The sequence below is a fragment of the Schistocerca piceifrons genome, chromosome 2, assembly GCF_021461385.2.
Source record: "Schistocerca piceifrons isolate TAMUIC-IGC-003096 chromosome 2, iqSchPice1.1, whole genome shotgun sequence".
NCBI lineage: Eukaryota > Metazoa > Arthropoda > Insecta > Orthoptera > Acrididae > Schistocerca > Schistocerca piceifrons.
In genome coordinates this window covers 542,650,670-542,678,171 of record NC_060139.1, presented here as the reverse complement: position 1 = coordinate 542,678,171, position 27,502 = coordinate 542,650,670, and the positions used below count along the sequence as shown (strand labels likewise).

The 27,502-nt window shown below is 40.7% G+C and overlaps 1 protein-coding gene across 3 annotated transcripts in view; it reads right to left on the bottom strand.

The window, feature by feature from the left end:
* Window positions 1-27,502, bottom strand: part of LOC124774886 (gamma-tubulin complex component 3-like) — a 290,049-nt gene that overhangs the window by 80,354 nt on the left and 182,193 nt on the right. For all 3 annotated transcript variants that reach the window (XM_047249540.1, XM_047249538.1, XM_047249539.1), the window contains 2 exons: window positions 22,188-22,541; window positions 6,039-6,281 (listed from right to left, as the gene is read on the bottom strand). In XM_047249540.1, coding sequence (XP_047105496.1) covers window positions 6,039-6,281; window positions 22,188-22,541 — 597 coding nt within the window. The remainder of the gene's footprint in view (window positions 1-6,038; window positions 6,282-22,187; window positions 22,542-27,502) is intronic.

Sequence of the window (27,502 nt, the reverse complement as noted above, 5' to 3'; positions counted from 1 at the left end):
TTGGTGGAAGAGGTCAAACAATAGGGGACCTCTCGGATACAGACCCGGAGATTCCCAAAGGAGGTGGTGGGCACTGAAGTCTCCAACCAGCAAATAAAGCGGTGGGAGCTGACCAAGGAGCCAAAGGAGATCGGCTCTTACCATTGGTGTGGACAATTGAACATATATGGTACAAAGAGAGAAGGTGAATCAGGAAAGCAAAAAACATACAGCGACATCTTGGAAGGAACTGTGTAAGGGGATTGGGTGATAATGGATAGTATCATGGAGAAGAATCATAAGACCCCGTGTGCCAGAAAGCCAGCAACAGAGGGGAGATCAAATTGGATCGATTGGAAATTAGGGAAGACAAAGCTATCATGGGGACGTAGGTTTGTTTCTTGAAGACAGAAGATGACCGGGGAGTAGGATCGTAAGAGGATTGACAATTCATCCCAATTGGAGCAAATTCTGCAGATATTCCAATGGATAATTGACATAGTGTGGACACAAAAAAAAAAAAAAAAAGGGAAAATCACACCACTGTTGCTGTCAACTCAGTGATCGCTGAGAGACGGTGGCCGGTGGCATGGAGTGGCATTCAGCAGGAGGCAGAAGATATTGATCGATAGGTTGTCCGGGGACAGCTCCTGCTGCCAGTGATCATCTGGTTGATCGGCCTCCAGCGGTGCATCTCGGCGACACGAGGGACGGTCGAGGTTGGCTACCTCTGGCTGGCACTGTAGAAGAGACACGCCATGGCAGAGAAGGAGAGGAACTTTTTTTATTATGAGACATCTTGGAAGCAGGACGTTGAGATGGAGGAGGAGTTGGTGGTTGTGGGGCCTGGGCACATAAAAAATCTTCATGAGTAGGCTCTTTTTTGGAAGCCTGGGTGTCCAATTTTGGGGCCTGTGATTTAGCAGGAGCCGATGAAGGTTGAGCCTTAGAGTGAGCGGGTGATAGTGGGGAGGTTGAACAGGCGATCTTTGGGTTGGCTGATCTGACGACTGTGGTGCTAAAGGTGAGATCACAAGTCTGCATGGCTACCTCCTTAGTAGGTCGAGGAGAGGCAAGGACAGTGTTATATTTACGCACTGGGAGCACAGTGAGCTTTCTGCTGGCAAGTAACTTATCAACAGCAAAGGTGGACACCTTTTCCTTCACTTGGATTTCCTCGCAATTCGTTCGTCTTTAAAAACAGGGCAATCTCTAGAGGAAGCATCGTGGTCGCCCACACAATTGATGCAACGAGGGGATGGAGGTAGACAATCACCCTCATGGGCATCCCTGCCACAGGTAACGCATTTGGCCGTATTGGAACACGACTGGCTGGTATGATTAAACCTCTGACACCACTAGCAACACGTAGGGTTGGGGATGTAAGGGCAAACTGAAATTATCACATACCTCGCTTTAATGTTTCATGGGAGCTAAACTCTGTCAAATGCCAAGAAGAGAGTGCGAGTTAGTACCAGTTCCTTCGCAATCCTTTTCATTACTCGATGTACGCCCGTTATTCCCTAATCAGACAGGTAACTTTGACTGTCCTTATTTGATAATCCATTGAGAGATCTTGTATAAACCACCCCGCACGATGAGTTTAAAGTACGGTGCACTTCCACCTGGACAGGGAAGGTGTGTAACAGTATAGTTCGAAGCAATTTGTGTGCCTGGAGGGCACTGTCTGTTTCTAACAACAAGGTGTCATTTTGTAACCGGGAACATGACTTTACAGGACCTGCAATCGTGTCAACACCTTTCTGAATAATGAAAGGGTTGACTGTTGACAAGTCTTGACCTTCGTCAGGCCGAGAAACAACTAGGAACTGATGGAAGAATTTTCTGTGGCTGAGAATCATCTACCTTTCTCTCGTGGGCAGAAGTAGTAGAAGTAGAAGAAACCATTGCGAAAGTATCCCCCATAATTACCGGCATCTCCGATGCCATGCTCCTTCCTAGCGGGGGCCCTCTGTGAGGGCACTCCCACCTTAGGTGATTGTCCACACCTTACGTCACACCTCCTGAGAATCAGACGGAGGGACCAATCGGCATGTTCGGAGGGTAGCAGCTCGAGTAATCACCCCTCCTTGGGCCTGGCCTTTATTAGGTGGTATGTACCCGGGGCGGGGAATTGCGAATTACTCCATCATCGACTACACTTGGGAACACACGAGTCGGGCTTCAGAGATGCACAGGGAGGAAAGAGTTCTCAAATGCGGCACCAGTGAAGAAGGTAAAGAGAAGAATCAGGTAAAGAGAAGAATCAGGGAAAGAGAAGAATCAGGGAAAGAGAAGAATCAGGGAAAGAGAAGAATCAGGGAAAGAGAAGAATCAGGGAAAGAGAAGAATCAGGGAAAGAGAAGAATCAGGGAAAGAGAAGAATCAGGGAAAGAGAAGAATCAGGGAAAGAGAAGAATCAAGGAAAGAGAAGAACAAAGTAAGGATAGATATGTTAATTGGAGAGGTAAAGGAAGAGAAACCACTTCATTCGGTCACAAGCATCTGTTTCCGGGCATAGGCATAAAATGCACTCCCAAAGAGAGGGAGAAGGGAAAGGGCTGGGAGGGGGGGGGGGGGGCCCTTGGAGGGATGTGGAGAGGGAAGGTATGCAGCCCAGAAAAGAAAGATAGTTGCACAAGCTTGGGGTTCCGTGTTTGCCGCGCACGTATCCACAAACGAGTTGTAGACTCCCTCAGCGGGAAGGGGGTGTGCAGGTGTGTTTAAACCTCTGGCTGCTGTTGACAAGTTAACTCATCATACTCACTGCTGAAGGGCAAGTAACTTCCAAATCTCAGCAAATAAAAAGTTTTGTCTGTCAGTCATGTCATACAGCATACAAGCCTCTGTTCATGCTAACATTTGCAAAGAAACTTCATTTCACTGTCTTGAACTGTTTATTAAGTATGATGATTGTTTTGACCACATGATTCCTGACGTACATGGACGAAAATGGGTGCATTGCACACAACCGTCTGACATATACTGAACCAAATAATGTCTTTAAAATTACATGCAATGTTTTACTTAATTTGATGCAGTGCAGTAACTATGATGAATAACGAAAAGAAATTCAGTCCTTCCTTCAAAGACTGAAGATATTGGACTGTAAGATGAGAGAAAATCAACTTTTTCACCACATAGTTTTCTTAGAATCAGATGATAAGTGCTTCATAACAGCACGAAAGCTGTCTCTCAGCATAGCTAGCAGCATTTGGTGAACAGTACAGCACGAATTCGTGCTCAGCACATAATGCAGAGAGCAAGTGTATTAGCAGCAAAAGGATTACTGTATTTTACGATCAATAAGACGCTACGGTCTATAGGAAGTGTCTTAATTTTTACGTAATTTTTTAAGAAGTAACATTTTTACATGTTACCATTAGACCGCAAAGACAGACTAAACAACAAGAAGTTAGTTAATAAAACCAAACTGACCTTTAAAATCCCTGAAAATCGTCATCTGAACTTTCTTCTTCCTCTTCGTTGTCCTCTTCATGTATAAGATTGTCTTCACTGCCATCAAGAGCATCACTATGCTGCACTTCTTGAAAGATTAAACAACAATGTCTTCTTTCACTTTAAACCATGACTGTTTTATGCACTGATACACTTGTTTGATTGCATGCCGTTTTAATTTTTGGTATGAATTAATGTTGTGTTTCATAAATCAGCCATTTGTTCCTTTCTCTCTCATATGCACTATAAATGATTTATTTATTGACACATCAAGAGGTTGCAATTGTGAAATAAGTCCTCCTGGAATAACAGCAAGCTCTGTATTTCTCTGTCTCCATTTCTCTTTCACAGAATTTTTCAAATGACTATTAAAGCGATCTAGCATGGGAAGAGAACTATTCTTCAATAAAACACCTTTCCTTCTCGCCCACACACTGTTAATCCATAATTTCATACCAGCCTCACCCATCTAAACCTTGTTATGTATGTGAGCAACAACACCTAGCAGTACTTCGGAAGGTTCTGACTGTTTTGTGCTTGAAAATGATCACTGGGTTAAGTTTAGTACTGTCAGCACAGCATGAAAGGACAACAGTGTAGTGCATTTTTTAATGTCCACTTGTTTTTATAGATACAGTTTTAGCACCTTTCAAGGCAACAGTTCTGTTATTCGGCACATCAAATGCCAGAGGACTTCCATCTATATGCACTATTTGGCTTAGTTCCACACTGGTTTTCTTTCGATGGTGAAAAATAAAGTGATGGAAGATAATATTTTTTCTTATACTCTTGTGGAATTTTCTGAGATATTTTGGTTTGCACGTTAAGTCCATTATGCTTCATAGACCTGTAGCACCCTTAAGGTCTGTTAAGTTCCACTCTAGCACTATCTTACAAGCATGTATCGGAATCATTTTTGCATTAATTCCAATCCCATTTTGATGGTGTCCTTGAATTCATTTTAATATGTCATCTTCAAGTTTTGGCCATTTTGTATTCAGTCCTCTATTTCCATATTTAGTCTCCCTCTTTTTTTATCAGTTCTTGTTTAGTAGCCCACCAACCGCAATCCCCCCCCTCTGTTGGTGGAGGTCTGAAACACCACTCAGCTACTCTGTATCCATGTTGTTCTGCATATGCTATTACTTTCAATTAACAGCCCATATCATATGAATACCTTCTATTTTTTTCCATTGTGAAACTAGCTACTAACAAAAATATCCTACTGTTACCGATAACACAAATCACTTTCAATTCAAGTTCACTGGCTCTGTTGACTGCAATGATGCATCATAGGCTAGACAGTGTTCTGGATCTGTGATGGTGGAGTGTGAGGGAGACAGTATTAGCAAGTTTGTGAATCCCCACAACTCATGTTGGTTGTATCGACGCACTGCTGCTGCCACTTGAATTCAATATTGGCAGATGGAGACAGATTTCCCACAGCATCAAACATATGGCCATTTTTAAGATTAATGGGAATTTTAAATTAAACACTGGACATTTTTTAATTAAGTTTGAGTATAAGATATTCCTGAATTTTGAAGGCAATTTTTCGATGACAGAAGTATTTCTTTTAGTCTGTAAAATTTGGTAATAAACTGGGGGCAATGAGTAAAACAACTGTACCCTTGATGATGATATAATGAACTTCTTCATGTAGCAGTACACAATATTTTACCAAACAAGTATCTCTAACCTGGTGCACTGGTGGGACAATTGCCTCAATCCTCACGGCAATTTTGCCTGACAGGCATACCAACTCTGGACTGCACAACCTTCGAACAGAAACTTTTTGGTCCCCTGTTGTGGGTACAACTGAGTAATCATGAATAGTCTTGATTATAGGACATTCAAATAGGTTCGGGTATTCTTAGCTGAAGTATTAATACGATTCTGGATTTGTGTGTTTTTTATTTTATGTTTAAGGTGCTCCTGGATCGTTGTGATGTGATGAAAGACTGCCACTCAATGTAATTCCCTGGAGTCTGTAGCACCATGGGCTGCATTATGAAGTCCTCCACAGTTAAGTTCTGTGGTTTGACTTCACAACAATTCAAGAAGTTCTCTGTTTTAATGTTATAATACAAAAAGGGGAACCAGAACTGTCAGGTTTTCTATGTCAAAGTGTTTGAGTTCATGTTGTAAATTGGATAATAAATCCAAACTTTGTTCTGTGTATGCAACTTTTTACTTCATAGTAGAAGTTACCTAATTGTACATGAAAAACATCTGACAGTGGCAAAGGTTCTGACTGACATACCCAAAATTGACTTCAAGACTGTCAGAACCCTTGCACCACCTCAGCTAATGAAGGCAGCGAAGTTATTTGGCAAAGCACATGGAACTAAATATTCAATATTTGATTATAGATTTGGAAACTTATAAACAACAAACAGCTCATAAAAATCTCAGTAAGTGAGTTACTTAATTTAAATATCTGCACATTCTGTTGATCATAAATGTGACCTCTTGACATTGAATCAACCAGTTTTACAATTATAGTGCACTCAACACACACAACCAAATTTGAATGCCTACATTATAAGGATGGCTTGGAAACTTAGTTCTCATCATTTATCAATGCTAAAATATGTTACCTGATAGCTTTTAGCCAGTACACTCAATTGAGTGCGCATGTGAGGCAGGTATTTATTTGTAAATTCATTAACTCGTGTAGATTCCCTTTCCTCCATTGATATGTTTGTGCCAGATTTTTCAACTAGCTTCTCATACTCTTTACGAGCTTCCAGCTCCACTGATGCTCTATTGTGTAGCTGTTCTTCTAGGCCTTGGAGCTGTAGCATCAAGTCATACACAGACCGCAGTTGGGCTGCCAAACTCTGGAATCAAATTGCAGCAGTTTTTGTTTAATAATCTGAGGCAGCTTTACTATAATTACTGTAGTGTTCACTAAGAAGTAATAGTTATATTGTTTCTAGTAGTTGAAATACTGCCCACTATAATTTAATTTTGGGGAGCACTTTCTGGTAAAGGTTAGGAAGAGGGGATTTCTGCAATTATTTTCTAAAAATTTGGGAATGGGGATGCATACTGTGTTTCAAGTATTGTTCCTTCTTTGCTATTGTTGTCAGTAAAAAGCAGATGCAACGCGAGTGAGTCACAAGGAAACTATCTATATATACAGGATGAACTTCGAGATGTATCGCACGCAAAGGTGCACACTCAAAACCTCTAATATTTTACTTAAAAATAATATCTTGAATTTTTTTGAACAGCATTAACTTTTAATTAATACTATTGGACTAAGACATTAGTTTATTTTACATTTTCTACTGTAAACATAAACGACCAAGTACTGTTCCAAATGTCCAGTAGTAAGATTGTATCTTCGATCATTCAAAACATTTTTATATGCAGAAAAGGACCATTCTACATCAACTGAGGTAACTAGGCAGTATTTGAATTTGGGTGCTATGTTGGCACTTATTGTTTATGGTAAAAGTTTACCCATCCCATTAATAAAACTATCAATTCGGCACAAGTGTTCAAAGCCTGCATTATTGTTTGAAAACATTTTAAACTTTTCTTTAAGTTTTCTTGGAAATACTTCCGGTAATGAGGAGTTCACTAGAATAATTTTATTCATTGACTGAATAGATTCATTCAACACCAAACCTTGAGTTTCAAGTTGTTTATTACTTGCAGGCATATGGGAAAAATGAGCGCTATCACAGCAATGTCTTCTTTAATAATGGAATCATTAAAAGCTCCCCTGCACTGGAAAACTGCCAAAGCCTCTGAACTATCAAAGTCGTTTACTACCCCTCCACCCCAACGAGTTACCACTAGTTTTGGAGGTAAAGGCACATTTGATAGTTTTTCTTTCAAGGTCTTGATGCGAGCAGGAGCCTTTAGGAGCACTTTCTTTGTGGATGAAATCAGTTTATTTACATTCACAAATGTGGAACGTACTTCTTCAGCAAGGTGATGTACTCCTTGAGCAATGCACATGAATCAAATTGGGATAAAATACTCTGAGGATTTTTCCTGCTTTGATCCTATAGGCAGCGGCATCTGAAATAAACACACACCCTTTCATCTGCAGGAGATTCTGGAAATATTTTTCTAATACCCTCATTCACAAATGTGGCGATTGTAGAATGATTTACTTTTTCAATGTCTCTGCAGGTCACTAGATAGGAAGAAGGCGGCTCTTTTTTTAAAGCACCAACAATTAAATTTGCAATGTAACGGCCACAAGTGTCTGTAGTTTCATCAACTGAAATCCAGATAATGTTGTCCTCGAGTTCATTGGGTATTTCTTCCAGAACATTTATGTAAATTGTTGGTATGTAATTTTCACACAATGTTGATTCATCTGGTATATTTTGATTTAAGCAATAATTGCGCAGGAAGCGTTTGAGGATAAGGTTTGTTAAGTTTGTAAAGAGGAATATTGCTTGCAATGAATGCTTCGCACAGATCCATGTTAAACCAACTTTTTTGGTTACCTCTGGACAAATCCCTGCTACAACAACTTGCTGCTGTCAGAAGTTGTTGTTATGGTCCTTTCTTCTGCATTTCTGCGATATGAAGACTTGTCTTGACATGCTGGTCTATTTGAAACTTTTTGTTTGCGCGAAAAGTTTTTCTCCCAAACTCGATAATATAAAAAAATTCCGTCAAATGTAAATGTTCCAGGATGGTCAGTTATCCACGAAACAATGTTTCATCTTTTCGGGCAGCATGGTGCACAACACGTTAACACGTTCAACTGTGTACAAGTAAATAGAAAGCTAAACTCAAACAATGGACGTGCCACTAAAAGCTCGCGTAGTTTAAATTAACTGTTGCCGACGCATTCGGTATGTCAGCGGAGGAGGTTAAACGGGGGCTCGCACACAGGGACATTGACTCCGTCTGCCTGTTCCTGTTCCTCTTCTGTAATGACTTTGCTAGGCAGTGGCCCCTCAGTTAGCGACTGCATGCAGTTCTAGGTTGTGGTCAATCTGTGAGACATCAAAACTAGATTGAGCTAGTGACCGCCGTGTAAATTTTTAAAATACAGGGTGTTCCACTCAAACCTCCCTGATTTGAAGGACCCAGGAGAGAAAAACCACAGTAGATACGACAATGAAAAAAGCACCACATTGTAGAGCATCTCAAAGAATTTATATTCTTGCGTCAGAAGTGCCAAGTATGGTCACCAGAGTGCAGTATGATCGCCAGAGCACAGTACAGTCGCATGAAGTGAAAATGGTGACTCCACAGCAGCATGCGCAAGCGGTAGTGTTGTTTGCAGAAACACTATCACTGTTTACTGTTCAAAGAAATTATCGTCGTGTGTATGAATGTGATCCACATTATGTGAAAACAATCAAGGAGTGATATAAGAAGTTTCTGGCAACAGGAAGTGATCTGAAACATTCTGACGGTGCACGTTACAGAGTTTCAGAAGAGACAGTGGAGGACATCAGACAAACATTTCTCAGATGCTCACGTAAGTCAATTAGTCAACCATCAAGGCAACTTGATGTACCTCGATCAACATTGCATTGTGTAGTTCACCATCGTCTTTGTATGTGTGCTTACAAAGTGCAAATTCTGCAACATCTGACACCAAACGACAAATCACGCTGACAACAATTTGCTGTGGATCTGCTGCAATGTATTGATATGGATGCCAGCTCCCTGGAAAGATGTTTATTCTCAGATGAGGCAACCTTTCATCTATCAGGATGGTTTAATAGATATAATGTTTGGATTTGGCGTTCGCAAAATCCGCACGTTGTCATTGAACATGTTAGTGATAGCCCTAAACTAAACGTCTGGTGCGGGCTAATGCATGACAGGATTGTTGGACCGTTCTTCTTTATGGAACAAACTGTGAATGGGTCAGTGTATGTGGACATTTTGGAGGAGTTTGTGTACCCTCAGATACAAGACTTGCAACCCAACATCATTTTTCAACAAGATGGAGCTCCGTCACATTGGTCAATGGCTGTTCGCAAGTTCCTGGATAGGAAATTTCCCAATCGTTGGATCGGACGTGAAGGATCCATTGCCTAGCCACCCGATGTTATGTCGATTGATTTCTTCACGTGGGGATTCATGAAGGACCGCGTGTATGCGACCGAAGAGGACAATAATCCTATGTTGCAACATCGTATCACTAAAGCGATTGCAACAATAACAGAGGAAATGTTACAAAGAACTTTAATATGGACTCTGTATTCTTCGTGCTATAAATGGTTCACATGTAAAGGTGTGTTGATGATGAATAAATAAATTCTTTGAGATGCTCTACAATGTAGTGCATTTTTCATTGTCGTATCTACTGTGTTCCCACATGGATCTTTCACACCAACACCAGCTTTCCTGAATTGTGCTGGTGGGAACTTTCCCTGCAATACACCCTACATTCCTGTAACCCTCCTGGCCTCAACTTCATTAGTCACTGTCCTCACCCATCCACCTGCTTCCCTGTTCCCATTCCAGCACTACACGGCTGTCATTCCAGCATCACACCCAGTCTTTTTACTTCTCTCCTTTTTCAATACTCCCCCCTCCCTCTCCCCTGCCTTCTGTGTAACCTGCAGCACTACACTGTCTGCCACCCCTACCATACTATTCCTCCCCCTCCCCACCCAGCCCCCTCCTTACCCCACCCAGTTGCCACTCCTATCATGCACCGGTGCTGCTGCTCACAGTGTGGTTTCTGTTGCCCCCGTGTGTGTGTGTGTGTGTGTGTGTGTGTGTGTGTGTGTGGTCTATTTTTGACAAAGGCCAAAAGCTTGATTTATTTGTGACAGTCTTTTCTGTTGTGCCTATCTATGACTCAGCATCTCTGCTATATGGCAAGTGGCAACTTTCCTTTTTGTAATATTGTTTCATTCCATCCTGAATTTAACTTTTTGATCCCCTTATAATAAACACACATCACTTTATCTTTGCATGTATAGATCAATACATTTTAATACCTTTGTTCAGTGAAATAATCATTGTTAGTCTTTATGTAACTTTTTTGCAAGTATCAACCCAGTTCAGTTTTAGGTAACACTTCTCAGTTCTGCTTGGAGGCTGGAGGTTGCAAGTGGCCATTTTTAGGAAGATTGTTGCTAGGCACTGCGCATTGATATGGAAAAGAAACTTGTTATTTATGTGATGTGTTGTGGTATTCTAAATGTAACAACAAATAATGCAGATAATGACTACAAGAAAGCCCTGCAGCTTATCACGCCAAAAAATTAATACATGAACTGGAATACTTGCAGCTCTCCTCTCACGCCAGGAACCACTGAACTGGATATTCAGCAAACAAAAAGGAACTTCTGGGAGAACTATCACGAAGAGACAAACTAAGTAACTTATACATTTTTTAATTTGTGCTATTTTACCAAATCAAGATAATTTGCTTAATCTTAATTGCCTTATGCAGAAGAAACCAACAGCCATAGGTGTCTGCTGAACGCTTTCAATCATTGGTTTTTATTGAATCCCCCCCTCTCTTCTACACACACACAATAATTTTTGAGTATGATGAGTCAATGATATTCAATACTAATGGAAATTTTAATTAAATTTTCTGGGGGACAACTTTTATACAGCCATGTTAGGGACTCTGTCATTGAATATAATCCAATCCCCCACAATATTCTCAATCAGCATTTTGGGTAACAGCAGCAGCTACTCTAGCAAATAAAGATAGTAAGTATGAGGAAGAGCTATAAATGAGGTTAAGTCACCATTCACGTGCAGATAAATGGTCAGTATTGCACAGAAACACTAGAAGAAGAAACACCCCAAAACTATTTTCTGATCTTTTTATGTCTGGGGTGGCCCATCATACATCTGCAGATGTGCAGTTGTTTTTCTTTTTCTTTTGTCTATGTAAGTTTGGTCGATTGGCTACATCAAATCAATAGTAAAGTAACTGATTGCTGTTCACCTGGCATTTGTGATTGTATTGGCTGTCTCACCACATGCGCCACCTGAATACTCCTCCTCAATACTACTGCCTCCAAATTTCACATATGAAATCTTGCTCCGAAGTATGCGCTAGGTTCTCACCAACTACGTGGTCACAATTCACAGTAATTTTTTGAACTACTTACTTTTTGATCATTTCTTTTCCTTTTATTTACTTTTTCATGCTCTTTAACCAGTTTCTTGTATCTTGTGGTCACCCTCTTATGGGTTGTTTATGATGTATTTCCACTTGTTTATGATTTGTCTACTACCTTCTCTGACTGAGACAGTGCTGTCAGCTAATGTTCCTGGCACTTGTTCTACATGAAGTAACTATGATACAACATTACTGAAACTTGATGTCACCCATCCTGATTTCTTAAGCTTTATCAGTCTCTTTACCTTCAATCCTTTCTTCTCATATGAAAGGAGGAGCCCCTGGTTCTTAAAGCTAGCAGTTTTATATCTTTCTACATGTTTCCATATGCAGTTTAATTTGAGAGAAAATGATGAAAATGATTTGAAGGATAACAAGTTGTTGGTATGAAACTTCTAAATCTGGTACGCAGTTTATCATCTTCTGTGTTGAAAATTGTGCCTTTTCCCAATAAATCACCACATCCTGCACATATAGTGAGGCACTTCAATGCATCATTAGTTTATACACTAGCAAATTGTAGAAAAAAAACCTTAACGTTTGTTTAACATTTGGCTGCTTGCTTGCAGTTATTTCACAAGAATAATACTTAAGAAAAATAAATTTTCTTCCATAAATGAACTGATGACAAAGACGTTCTTGCTATGACTGCTACCTTCTCCTGAAAGTAAAAGACTGTGGGACGGTCCCTGTCGGATCGTGAAAGGGAATGGGTCAGCTGGTGCTGCCATTTCTCTACCTGTCTTTGGGACACTTTTGGGTAATATCACTCAGTTAATGTGATCTGTGACATGAGAATACTTCCATTTAAGGAAACTGAAGTAAATAACATAAGTATAATGGGTAACAAATAGCCACCCTGTGGTCCATTCGTGGATTCAGGCATGTCTAGTGATATAAAATGCCTGGAAGTTCGGTGGAACAAATATTCAAAATTCACAAATGCCCAGGTATTTAAGCATTTTAAAGGTTGATAAGCAGCACTTGTAAAAAAGTTTTAACCTGACATTTTGTATTGGAAAAGAAGTTTTGCAACACTGCTTCTGTAGTGGCTGAGTAACCAAGCTGAAAAAGCTACTCGAGAGTTAGGAAAGATTTATTAGGGGAAATAAATTTGACTGTAAATATAATAATATTATGGAAGGGTGGTTGCTACTACAATGTAGCGGAGCTGCTGAGTCGCATATAGGCACAACAAAAAAGACTGTCAGAAAACAAGGCCTTTGGCGGAGGTAGAACACCCCCCCCCCCCCCCACCACACACACACACACACACACACACACACACACACACACACACACACACACACACAGAAAGCAGTCTCTCACTGCTGAGGCCACACTGAGAGCAGCTGCACACGATGGGAGATGTAACCAGATGGTGGGGTTAAGGAGGAGGCTGGTGGGGCGAGGAGTTGGAGGGACAGCTGGATAGGGGTGGGGGACATTAAAGGGAGGTTACATGAAAGGGGGGGAGGGGGGGGGGGCTAGCGGAAAAGGAGATATGTAACAGACTGTGGGTGTGCTGGTGGAGTAGAAGACTGTGTAGTGCTGAAATGGGAACAGGGAAGAGGTTAGAGCATATGGTAAAAGACTAACAAAGGTTGAGGCCAGGAAGGCTATGGGAGTATATTGCAGGGAGAATTCCCACCTGCACAATTCACAAAAAATGGTGAGATGGTGTTGGTGGGAAGGATCCAGATGGGACAGGCTGTAAAGCACTCACTGAAATGAAGAACACTGTGTTGGGCAGCATGCTCAGCAATGGGGTGGTCCAGCTGTTTCTTGGACACAGTTTGTTGGTGACCATTCATGTGGATAGACAGTTTGTTAGTTGTCATGTGCGTGAAAAAATGCAGCACAGTGGTTGCAGGTTAGCTTGTTGATCACACAACTGGTTTCACAGGTAGCCCTGCCTTTGATGGGATAGGTGTTGCTTGTGAACGCACAGGAGTAGGTAGTGGTAGGAGGATGTAATGGGACAAGTTTTGCATCTATGTCTATTACAGTGATGTGAGCCACGAGGCATGGGGTTGGGAGCAGGAGTTGTGTAGGAATGGACGAGGATATTTTGTAGGTTCGGTGGGCAGCTGAATACCACTGTGGATGGGGTGGGAAGTATAGTAGGTAGGATATTCCTCGTTTCAGGGCACAATGGAGACATAGTCGAAACCCAGGCGGAGAAAGTATTTCGGTTGCTTCAGTCCTGAGTGGTATTGAGTCATGAGGGGAATGCTCCTTTGTGGCTGGACGATAGGACTTTGGTAGGTGGGTGGGTGACTGGGGAGAGATAAAGCATGGGAGATGTGTTTTTGTACAAGGCTGGGGATGGGGTAAAATAATTACGGTCTATCAAGCTCTCAGAGAGGCCTTTGGTGTGTTTTGAGAGGGATCAGTCTTCACTACCATGGGTGGCTAGGCTGTATGGAAGGAACTTCTCGGTATGGAGTGCGTGGCAGCTGTTGAAGTGGTTTGGTAGGTTTGATATGGAGGGGTACCTTGTTCTTATATTCCATCCGGGAGTTTCCATTGTTGGACTGTAAATATAACTATACATTTTAATGACGTCAATTCTTGGGGTAGTACACAACAAGAAAAGAAAATAAAACTCAAGTTTAAAAGTGATTCATGAAATAAAGTATAGTTTATATTAAGTAGGTAGCCTGTAGGTTATTACTTTTACTTACACTATACTACTGCAAAAAATCAGAGTAAAAAAATGTTTATTCATACTGATTTTAATTATGGATAAATCAAATGCAGTTTCCGAATCCTCAAGTTCAAGAATAGGCGATTCTGTAGGAATCGCATAGTATTGGAATCAAAACATTCCAGTATCTTGGGCATTGATTCTTTGTTATTAAACCTTTTTTATGTTAGCGCTTCCATTTTATCTTCATAGCAGTGCACACACATGAAAGTAGATAAAGAAAGGAGCAGAATAGAAAACTACAGTCTGCTGAAAATGTTGCTACATCTGACAATAAAGCACTCCCCCGCCCACTGAAAACCTTTTCAACATGGTGTGTGTGTGTGTGTGTGTGTGTGTGTGTGTGTAAGAGAGAGAGAGAGAGAGAGAGAGAGAGAGAGAGAGAGAGAGAAGAACTGGTAAAAATAAAAAGAACACTGTAAATGATAAACAGCATTCAGTAACATGCGCCATTCCTTGGTACAACCAAGTTGGAATGCTAGTTGAAAAACACGTTTCTCTCTTATTTCCTTTCGTCCTTTGTAATTAAGGCAATGAATGATATATGTATGTTTAAATGTAAACATTTCCTAATTTCTCATATCAAGAGTATCGTGCCATCTTTTATTTTATTTGGTAAATTATACATTCTACCACTGAAAACTTTAAAAAGTACTTTTATTATAAATGCCAAGATTTTGGGCATTTAAAATTGCTTTGGAAAAATCCCTGAGCAAATGCCCAACCAACATCACTATGCATGTCACTCTGAATCAGATGGAAGTAAGCAACAATGTAGTAGTGTAAGTACAAACCACCTGCTGATAATTCTGCAGAATTTTAGGTGATGTACTGTAGTATGATTAAGGTGTTGTGTCAAAGTAAATACAATCAGGACTGGTGACATCAAGTTCAGTATTGTTGCGTCGCAGTTACTTCATTTTGATGGAACTCCAGGAACACCAGCTGACAATACTATCTCAAAAATTTCATCCCCATACAGAAGAGGATGTCAAGCAACGATAGCTCCCAAGTATATTTACTTGTTTCAGGGGCTATCCATCACACAAATTGATGGCAAAATACATTTACTGCTGGAAAACATTTGTGTTGCATCATGAATTTGAATTATCACTACAAGAAAAGAGTGATATTTGTGATATCAGTACTTTCCTTGTCAGAGAGAGAGAGAGAGAGAGAGAGAATATTGTTCTTTGCTGCTTCTGCAGCCAAAGCACTATATACTGATTTTAGCATTCTTTCAAAGCTTTATAAACATCAGGTTGTTAATTGTAATATGTCTTTCATGCCACCTTATACAAACTGTAATATAATTTATGGTGCTTGTCTCCCGCATCTCTAACCTTACAGTTTTTAATGCTAATTTGTCTTCTTGTTCAAAAATAAAATGGCCCTGCACTGAATCAGGAGGATGACCCATCAGATGAAAGTATTAAAAGGGTTCAAGTAGGACTCAATCAAATCACAGAAATTATAAATAATGGGGTTGAACAGTTTGTTTTCCTTGTTTGGGCTTGAATGATGAGCTCCTTAAGAAAGATTTTTCACAGTGGCACGAAAATGGAGATTTCATCAACATTCCAGAACTAATTGTTACACTGAAAGTTAAAATAAGGAGGAGCCATCTAGCTCAGGAAGGAATATATATATATATATATATATATATATATATATATATATATATGGTCTGCTTGTGTCTGTATGTGTGGATGGATATGTGCGTGTGTGCGAGTGTATACCTGTCCTTTTTTCCCCCTAAGGTAAGTCTTTCCGCTCCCGGGATTGGAATGACTCCTTACCCTCTCCCTTAAAACCCACTTCCTTTCGTCTTCCCCTCTCCTTCCCTCTTTCCTGATGAGGCAACAGTTTGTTGCGAAAGCTTGAATTTTGTGTGTGTGTTTGTGTTTGTTTGTGTGTCTATCGACCTGCCAGCGCTTTTGTTTGGTAAGTCACCTCATCTTTGTTTTTATATATATATATATATATAAAGAAAAAAATTAAAAACCAGAAACAGAAGCAGTATGCCCCTCAGGTTGCATGTTACTGTAAGTTGCCAGGGCATAAAAAGCAACCTTTATCAAAGCATATGGATTTATAAAAGAAAATTTTATTTTCTCATATTATTTCCTCTGCACAAATTGTACACAAAGAAATTCATAAATTGAATTATTTAAGTTAATACAACAATACTGCAAGTAGTTGGTTAATCAGCTACTATAATGTAATATTGCTTCAGACAAAAGTAAACGAGACTTTTACGCGATTCCTCCCACTCTCCCTCAAATGTAGGGGCCTAGGGGCTCAGCTTCTCCTTTTCCTATGGAACCCAAATTACACATAACTCATTTTTGATACGTGTGAACCAAACTAGGGGTAAAAAATCACCTTGGAAAATAAGACACATCCTAGGGAACAGAATGTGAAATGGATGCACTAGCGGTATTGCACGTTTTGATTCTAACAAAATACACCAATTTCTGGTCAATGAATCATAGTTCAACACAGCTACTCTGCTGTACAGGTTGAGGTGCACTTACTTAGTGATCGTGTTTGTGGATTTCTTTTTGAGATTTCTCTGTGTGAGACCCATATCCACAGCAAAAAGTGGGCATTAAAGAGTACACCGATGTTTCAAGTAGTAACAACTACCGTATTTACTCGAATCTAAGCCGCACCTGAAAAATGAGACTCGAAATAAGGAAAAAAAAAAAAAAAAAAAAAAAAAAATCCCGAATCTAAGCCGCACCGGAAATTTGAGACTCGAAATTCAAGGGGAGAGTAAAGTTTTAGGCCGCACCTCCAAATCGAAACAAAGTTAGTCCATTGTAATAATGAGACACAATTTAGGTCGAATGAATGACGATACAGCTACAGTAGTTTGGTTCGAGTCGTAAGCTTAGCAGTTAAGCTTTACTAGGTAGCCATTGCTATGCGTCAGGCGCTCCGTCCGTATTTATACAGGTACCCTTCCTTTTTCGCGTGCTTCGTCTGGTTTGAATCGATTGCTTATTTTGCTTTGATCTGATAAGTGGTGTTTTCTTTGTTATAGGTGTTTGCGTCACTCTAAGCTGAAAATTCATTACTGTACTGTGTCACGCATTGTTTGTCGCATTCTGATAGTGCGTGTCTACGGCCTGTCGCCGCTCGCGGCATAGCTTGCTTTTGTGCGCGCTACTGCCGCTTACAATTAAAAAAAAAAAGAGAGAGTAATCGTCTCACTAGCGAAACAATGGCAAGAGACTGCTATTTGTTGTTACTTACACTGCTGCTTTCTTTGATAATGATCAACAAGAACCAAATAATAGACTGCGTATTATAAGAACATGTTCTGAACGAGAGTTAGGCGAAAATGTTTCTCCGTTTGAAAATCTTTGCGGCCGGTTCTTTAGCACATCAAATTCTGCACAGAAATTAGTCATCTTAGAATTAAAAATCTAGTCAGTTGCCGTGCTTCATTTCTGACTGTATCACTATTAGGCATAAGAATAATACGAATATAAACATGACACGATACGTATATTCCTCCGCGTTTGCTGATGTCTCACTCTAGTTTCGTAGTTTATTAGGCAGGCAGGATTTAAATGAGATAGCAGCAAACACGAAAGAATACATGGCATAATGTTTATATTCGTATTATTCTTATGGTGAAGAGAATACTGCACGTGATTCACATTTCATCAGGTTCCTATTAGCAACCATCTCTTCTCACAGGTAGGAAAAAATTCAGAAAGTAGAGTCTGCTTGTGTCTGTATGTGTGGATGGATATGCGCGTGTGTGCGAGTGTATACCTGTCCTTCTTTCCCCCTAAGGTAAGTATTTCCGCTCCCGGGATTGGAATGACTCCTTACCCTCTCCCTTAAAACCCACTTCCTTTCGTCTTCCCCTCTCCTTCCCTCTTTCCTGACGAGGCAACAGTTTGTTGCGAAAGCTTGAATTTTGTGTGTATGTTTGTGTTTGTGTGTCTATCGACCTGCCAGCGCTTTCGTTCGGTAAGTCACCTCATCTTTGCTTTTATACATAATTTTTCCCATGTGGAATGTTTCCTTCTATTATATTGATATCATAATGAGACTTAATGTCTACAAACAGTTATTGCCATGGCAGCACCCCCACATTATGCGTGGGCCAGTAAGGCCACTCATCCAGGGAAAACCACTGGCAAAAACTCTCGACAACCTACTGCCCTTATGAAAGCAGGATTAGTTTTTTCATATTCTACCAACAGTGAATATGTAGGCTGCTGATCAAATGGACGGCTTCACATGCTACCTCCTCACGAGCTATGTTTGTTTGTTTCAGGACTTGTGCCGTTCAGCACCAAATGACCTGTTGAACCAGTGCCTGTCTCGCTGGGAGTCTTTCATCTCTCAAAGCCAGTGTACTGAGAAGCTGACATTTCTTCTGATGGAGTGTTAGGTGACTCACCCTGTATACTCATCCGTCCTTACACAACCCCTGCTCCTAATCCCTTACCTCATGGCTCGTACCCCTGTAATAGACCTAGATGCAAGACCTGTCCCATACATCCTCCTACCACCACCTACTCCAGTCCGGTCAGTAACATTACTTATCACATCAAAGGCAGGGCTACCTGTGAAACCAGTCTGTGATCTACAAGCTAAGCTGCAACCACTGTGCTGCATTCTATGTAGGCATGACAACCAACAAGCTGTGTTTCCGCATGAACGGCCACCGACAAACTGTGGCCAAAAAAGAAGTGGACCACCCTGTAGCTGAACACGCTGCCAAACATGATACCTCTCATCTCAATGACTGCTTCACAGCCTGTGCCATATGGATCCTTCCCACCAACACCAGCTTTTCTGAATTGCGCAGGTGGGAACTTTCCCTGCAATACATCCCATGTTGCCGTAACCCTCCTGGCCTCAACCTTCGTTAGTCACTGTCCTCACCCATCCAGCACTACACAGCCGTCATTTCACCGCCACACCCAGTCTTTTTAATTTGTTTTACTTTTTATTTTTTTTGTTTATATTTTTATCTCTCTCCTTTCTGCTACTTATCTCCTCCCCCTCTCCACACCTTCTCTCCTACCCTCCATCTAAAATGCAACACTTCATTGTCCGCCACTCCCACCATACTATCCTTCCCCCTCCCCGCCCCAGCCTCCTCCTTACCCCCACCTAGTCGCCAATCCCATCATGCCCTGGTGCTGCTGCTCGCAGTGTGGTTTCAGCTCTCCGAGACTGCAGATGTGTATGCAAGTTGCGCTTGCGTGTGTGTGTGTGTGTGTGTGTACTGCTGACAGAGGCCTTAATGGCCGAAAGCAATGATTGTGTGAATCTTTTTATTGTGCCTATTGCGGCTCAGCATCTCTGCTATATGGTGAGTAGCAACTTTCCTTCTCTCGTATTGTTATATTCCATCCTGGATTTTCCATTGTTTGATATTGAAAAATGAATTTGTCATAATAAACAATTTTTTTAGTTCTCCGTTAGAAAAGTTACGTAATGTATTTATCTTTTTGTGTGTTTGATTAGGACTTGTTATGGAGACTCAGCTATCAGGAAAGCAAGTTGTCAAAATAAGGAATTTTAAACTTTTCAAAAGGAAAGTATTTTGCTATGTTTCAGTTTCACCATTAGTTAAGTTGAAAAAGTTAGTATCTTTTATTTCTGGATCAGAGGCAAGTGTGTAGTACAGAATACACACTTGAAACCAAACAAATAAGTTTGTTGTCTGATTTACCTCAATGGCTTTCCTGTACAGCAACTCTGAATTACACTGATCTGATTTGCAGCCGTAAGTGATAACTGTCTCCATTACAAAAATCTGTCTTTGTAAATAGCAACAACATTCAATTCTGTGGAAATGTGAGCAGTTGTGTATTTGACTTACATCTTGTGACCAACTATCTGTTGTTAACTGATTATTTTTTCTTTGGGTGGTGCTCTGTCATATCCTCTGTTGACAAACATGGATGTAGAGCAGCAAAAGGGATTACAGGAAATTGTTTATTTTCCAAAAAAGTTGGCATTTGTCAGGAGAAACAGTGAGACGTGACCTCTCATGTTTCTTAGTGTGGTTGATCAATGGGTCCTTCTCAGTATTCAGTTTAAGTTTGTATTTTAATTTTTGCAAAATATTTTGGCAACCAACCATATTGTTTTCTTCATGTGCTGTGAGTTATGTTTTGTGTACTTGCTGCGTGGACTAGTCATACTGTGAATTATTATTGGTCTCATGCCACTGTTTGTTCGCAATCTGGTTGTAAACCAGGCAGCAAGTACACGTAACAGCACAACTTACACCACCTAAGGGAGGCGGGTGGGTCATTCAACAGAATATCGTGCAAAAACAGAAATACTAACTTAGCTAAACTCCTGGAAGCACACTATTTATCAGTCCCACAGATGAAATGTGAGGCAACTCATCGCTTTACTCTACAGGGAGATTATGTTCCACTAAATACCCTCATGGTAATGTACATGTGCGTCAGTGAAAAAGACCAATTAAAAGGTGTTAGCATGTGGACGTAATGTGCTGTTTCAGTCTCTTCTGTACCTAAGGTCCATCACTGTTTCCTTTGGATCCCTACGTAATTCGGTGCTCTCCGATACACACGATCGAGCAGCGGAGGATTGGTACTCAAGCGTCAACTTTAGGTTACAATATCTCCGGATGTAATTAACATTTTACAATGCAACAAACGGCACTGATTACGTATTTGTTTATATGTTCAGATGTGCTAACAAAACTAACAGTGTTCCATTAAAAAAAAAAAAAGTAGGTTTGTGTTAAAAAACATACTTCCGTGCATTTTTTTATGGTTTGTATTAACCAATTACACTAGCCCCTCTCCTCACATTCGGTCTGTGGAATCGATTCGTCAGTATTTGATGTGGTTTATGAAATACATCCAGCGGTAACGTTAGGTGACTCACCCTGTATTGTGTAGGTTCGGTGGATGACAGAATACCCTGGTAGGAGGGGTGGGAAGGATAGTGAGTAGGACATTTCTCATTTCAGGGTACGGTGAGAAGTAATCGAAACAGGGGCAGAGAATGTAATTCAGTTGCTCCAGTCCCGGATGGTACTGAGTTACGAGGGGAATGCTCCTCTGGCCGGACTGTGCTACTTTGGGAGGTGGTAGGACACTGGAAAGATAAGGCACAGGAGATTTGTTTTTGTATAAGAATGGGAGGACAATTACGATCAGTGAAGGCTTCAGTGAGACCCTCGATATATTTAGAGAGGGACTGCTCATCACTGCAGATGTGACAAACACAGGTGTCTAGGCTGTGTACGGAAGGGACTTCTTGGTGTGAAACGGGTGGCAGCTGTCGAAGTGGAGGTGTTGCTTGTCGTTAGTAGGTTTGATATGGACGGAGGTACTGATGTAGCCATCTCTGAGGCGGAGGTCAACATCTAAGAAGGTGCCTTGTTGGGTTGAGTAGGACCAGGTGAAGTAAATGGGGGAGAAGTTATTGAGGTTCTGGAGGAATAAGAATAAGGTGCCCTCACCTTCAATTCAGATAGTAAAGATGCCATCAATGAATCTGAACCAGGTGAGGGGTTTACGATTATGGGTTTTTAGGAAGGATTCCTCTAGATGGCCCGTGAATAGGTTAGCATAGGATGGTGCCATGCAGATTCGTTTGTAGGTAATGCCTTCAAAGGAGGAGTGATTGTGGGTGAGGATATAGTTGGTCATGGAGACGAGGAGGATGGTTGTTGGTTTGGAATCCATAGGGCATCTGGAAAGGTAGTGTTCGATGCAGTAAGGCCATGGGCATTAGGAATATTAGTGTACAGGGAGGTGGCATCAATAGTGACGAGCAGGGCACCGAGTGGTAAAGGGAGAGGAACTGTGGAGAGTCGGTCGAGGAAATGGTTGGTATCCTTTATATAGAAGGATAGGTTCCAGGTAATAGGTTGAAGGTGTTTGTCTACGAGAGCAGAGATTCTCTCATTTTCCAATATCTTACCTGTGTTCCTTCATCTAGGAAAGCCCCCGCACGAACTGTTGCCAGGAACGCATCATGTGCTCTAATGACATCATCCAAGCCTTCTGCTTGCTGGACTTCTTTGTTGAATGCCTCCCAGGAGCATTCCAGCACCTCAAATAGTGTGTAGTACTGCACTTGATGTACAAAGTGCACCATTTCAGAGATAAGGAGATGTAATCTCTGCAATAAAGGCTTCATTCCAGGCAGACATCTCATCTGCTTAGCAGCTGTTAGCTGTCGCTTGACAGCCAGACTTAGCACAAATTCCATTCGTTTTGCTCGCCAAAGAGCATTGAACAGCATCAAGTAGGAAGACATGTTCATAGCAAAAACCTGTTGAGGAAAGACATTATCATTTACTAGTATTGAAAAGATGTCCACCTTTCAAAGTATTTGTTGTTTAAACTGTCATTCATTACATACAATTTAAATAAAACTGATGTATTATTTCATATTTTCTTACTGTCAAGATATTAATGTTGTGTTAGAATAACTTTACAATTACAGAAGATTGGAGGACTAAAAAATAAAGTTAACAAACTACTTATCTGCTTATATCATCTAGATTTCTAGAATGTCAAAAGCAAGTGGATGTATTATGTCTGTCTGTGCATCGTGTAAATACCGAGAATCACATGTTAAACATAGAGGACCATAACTTAGCACCCCATTTCTGCAGAGAAAATTTTTCAATCTAATCTCCTCTAATATCAATACACTTCATCCAGCAGTATTCCATTGCAATTATCACCTCTCAGTAGTGTTCTCCGAAAGTGCTGCAAAGTACCCCTACCCTTCTACAGCCGCAATGGCTTCTGGACTGGATGAAAAGTGCTGATCAGTGAGGAATTTCTTAAGTTTTGAGAATAGGTGGAAGTCCAAGGAAGCTAAATCTGAGGAATAAGATGAATGCACTTCATAGTGCAAATTCTTCAGTTTCTCCAATGCCACAATGCTTTTGTGAGCATGTGCCTTATCCTGATGGAAGATAATTTTTTTCTTCTTTAATCTGAGTCTGTTTTCATGAATCCTCACATACAGTCTAGATATAAGGTGAGTCAAATAGTACTCTCCAGCTATGGTATTATATTTTTCAAGGCAGTCAATCTACAAAATTCCTTTTGCACCCCCAAAATATTTTTGCCATGGTCTTTTCCACTGAAGATACAATCCTTTTCTTCTTTGGAGCTGAAGAACCGGATTCTATCCACTGCATAAACCACTGTTTCAGTTTAGGTGCATAGTGATGAATCTATTTTTCATTTACTATCATGTTCTTAAAATGTACCATGCACTTTTCGGAAAATGTCATGCAAATGTGTTTGTGATAGACTGCGAGCAGATGCAACATCCATCTTGATCAAAGCTTTTTCCATGTTCAGTTCCTGCTGCAAGATGTGACCAACATTCCTTTGGTACTGCTAAAGCATTAGCAATGTCACACACCTTTACATATAGATCTTCCAAAATAATATCATGCACTTTGTCGGTGATTTCCAGTGTGCTTGCACCTCTTTGGACGTCCTTGGCATAGATCATCTTGGATGCTTTCACGGCCACATTTAAACTCTGCCACCTATGCTTTCATGGGGGAAATTGCTGCCTATTTTTTCATGGTGGAAATTGAAGATGAAGATCTCCCATACACATTTACAAGCCACAAATGTTTGGTTGATGTTAAATCTTCTTTTAGGAAGAATTTAATCACAGTATGATAGTCGATTTTTTTACATTTTTTAGGACCACACACCACAACTGCCTCAAAAGACTGCCTACAGTCAACTGTTGCCTTGAGTGACTTGCAGTTTTACGTGCCATCTACTAACAAACATATCAACATAACAGGGGGCAAAATAAAAAATAATAAAAAATAAAAAAAATAAAAACAATATCAAGTGAGAAGTGCTGCGATCTTTGAGCGAGGGTGAGAACTTTTCAGACAGCCCTCATACACCTGCTCTCAATGTCTTGCCATAAGGGTCATATGCTTGAGGAAGATCCAGGTGCAACACCTGTCCAACACCATATCATGCTATATTTCCGCCAAAACTTGTCCTCCTCTATCAGAGGCAGGGCAACGTGTAATCCCTGTCATGTCAATATCATATATGAAATATGCTGTAAATGGTTCAAATGGCTCTGAGCACTATGGGACTTAACATGTGAGGTCATCAGTCCCCTAGAACTTGGAACTACTTAAACCTAACTAACCTAAGGACATCACATACATCCATGCCCGTGGCAGGATTCGAACCTGCGACCATAGTGGTCGCGCGGTTCCAGACTGAAGCGCCTAGAACCACTCGGCCACAGCGGCCGGCAGATATGCTGTAACTTCCACAAAATATTTTACTTAGGAATGACCACAAACCTGCTATCCACATGGATGAATCGGCACCACCAAACTGTGGCCACAAACAGAGTTCACCATCCAGCGGCAAAACATTTTGCAGATTTATCAATTTCAAAAGTTGTTTCATAGCCTGTATGGTCTGGATCCTTGCCCCAAACATCAATTTTTCTGAATTACATGGGTGGAAGCTAACCTTGGGTCACATCCTTTGAGCCTATAATCCTTCCAGCCTCATCTCTGCTAGCCCATGCCCACAACTTTACTCATCCTATACTTGCATCATCATCTTCTGTTCTATGTCCTCCACCTCCTTAATCCGTTCCTCCATGTAACTATGCACTGCATACAACTCCACCCCCAAATGACCAAAATGAGCCCACTGGTGTGGCATTCCAATTATGTTAATCTGCTGCCTGTCCCTCCTGACTATCAGTCACTCTTCTCCAACCGTCTCTCCCCCTACTCACCTTATTTCTCTCCTTACTCACTCTACACAAAACAAACCCTAACTCCAGTTGATCTGCAGTGCTGGTACGAAGTAACGAGCCATGACATGGTAGCCATCCGACTCTCTAGCTCTGAAGAAAGATCCGTTGAAGAAAGATCCGTCCATGAACTAGCAATATTTTCCGTCTAGTTTTATGCTTTTTGACAACTCAACACATCAAAAATTTACTTTGTTAAATCCACAACTCTCGCGAAATTGAAGATAAGTGAATTAACTAAAATGCCCCCCCCCCCTTTTAATGCAATGTATTCAATCACATACACGATACATACATAGTACGAGGGTTGTCCATAACAAAAGAGGTTCCCAATTATTTTTCACAATGAAAAACATGTTTATTGGCAATATATAATACATGTGTGGAATGCTACACTCAAACTTTTACCTATTTGTCAATACAATCACAGCTGAGATCAATGTATTTTCGCATATGGTGTACCATTTTCTGTATGTCTGCATCATACAACTCTCCTGCCATGCCACAAAGGTAGTGTAAAGCCTCTTCTTTCAGCTCCTCTCTGGTTGTGCAATGCATCCCACCCATGTGTTTCTTCAATTCAGGAAAGAGAGGGCCATGTCTAGGCTGCAAGGCAGGTGTGTGAAAGTACACTCCATCCAAATTTGTTGAAGAGATTGTTTGTGATATGTGGACAAGCATTGTCCTGATGGAAACACACTCCCTTCGTGAGCATGCCTCCCCTCATTTTGTATCATGCAGCAAAGGTTCTTGACCATTTCACAGCAGTGGTCTGCACTGATTGTTGTTCCGGTAGGCAAGACTACCCAACGATAGCCTCTTTCTGTCCCAGAACATGCTCACCATTACTGTGCCAGCAGACTGTGTTCATTTAAACTTCTGCAGCTTTGGTGAGGCTGGATGTTTCTGCTGGTTCATTTGCAAAGAAATTTGCAGGCCACATCCATGTGTTTCCGTTTGTGATTTTCCGTAAGAATTCTCGGGACTCACATTGGAATATACTGAATGGTTGGTCAAAATTTTGTCAACATTGGTCTTGCTAACGTCAAAGATCATCTCAAAGAGCTCCCAAACCATCAACCTTCAATCTTTCAGCATTGCTTCTTCCACTTTCGCAACTGTTTCACCCGAAACTGATCCCCGTCCAGAGCACTGTTTGTTGTGGACGTCTGTAGGTCCATCTTTGAATTCTATGCACCATTTGCACAAACGTTGTATGCTCATACACATTTCTCCACATACTTCACACAACTGGGAATGAATGTGGACTGGTGCAGTCTTTTCTGCACACAAGAAATGAATCATAGAGCGTAATTCGCACGTGGCATGACACATGAGAGGGATCTCCATTTCTAATGGCTGGCAAGCCAAGATTGAGCTTTGCAGACAGCTCACCGGGGCAGGAAATACCAGAGGTAGAACCAAGTTACATGCTTGTGTTGCTGGATCCCGTGTAATAGCGTTCCCCATGATTGTAGATCTATGGGAACTGTATTTTACAGACAACCCTCATATTTTTCCAAAAATACCGAAACATGCTATTGTTAGACCCCTTCACAAGAAAAATAAGAGAGATGATTAATAATCATCAACCAATACCACTGCTTACCTCCCTCTAGAAGGTAGTGAAAAAGATTATCTGCACAAGAATAATAACAATGCTATTCTGAAATGAAACACTTAGTCTCAATCTGGATTTGATGGGGCTCTCTCCACAGAACATGCCATTTTTAAATTTACAAATTATACAAAACAGGACTTAACTAACAAAGTGATGTTGCAACTTGTTAAAAGCCTTTTATAATGCAGTCACAATTTTCGACAAAAGTTCAAATATTATGGTATCAAAGATCTTTTTGATTTCGTTCAGGGAATATTTTGTTGATACTTGGAAGGACAAAGACAAATAAAAATTGAAGTATACAGTATTTGTACAAGTTTTCTGAGGGTGGTCCAGAAAGCTGAAAGCCAGTTACATAAAATAATTATTATTGTAGAAGATCAATACCATGTATTTCAGTTTTTAAGCAAATTTTCTGGTAACTTATTTTCATCGTATCCAACTGAAAGCATGCAGTTCGTCACATTAATAAATCCACAGAAAGTATACAAACAGCATTTTCAGAGTGGGGAATAATCACTACAGGACAGCTGAAAATAGTTTACAGAAAAGGCTAATATTTGACTAGTAATGGAGATGATGAGTTGGACCCTAAAAACCCAAGTTGCGACACGTTTGTTAGAAGATATGGAAGCCATGAACCATCTAAATCCCATCTGCAGAAGTCGAGTTTGATTGGCTACAAGGGATAACAAACCAACAACAAGAATATCTGTTTAGAGAGTCAACACAAAATAAATTCCAAAATGAATTTTCACTCTGTAGCAGAGCGTGCATTGATTTGGCACTTTGTGGCAGATTAAACCTGTGAGCTGGACTGGGACTTGAACTTGGG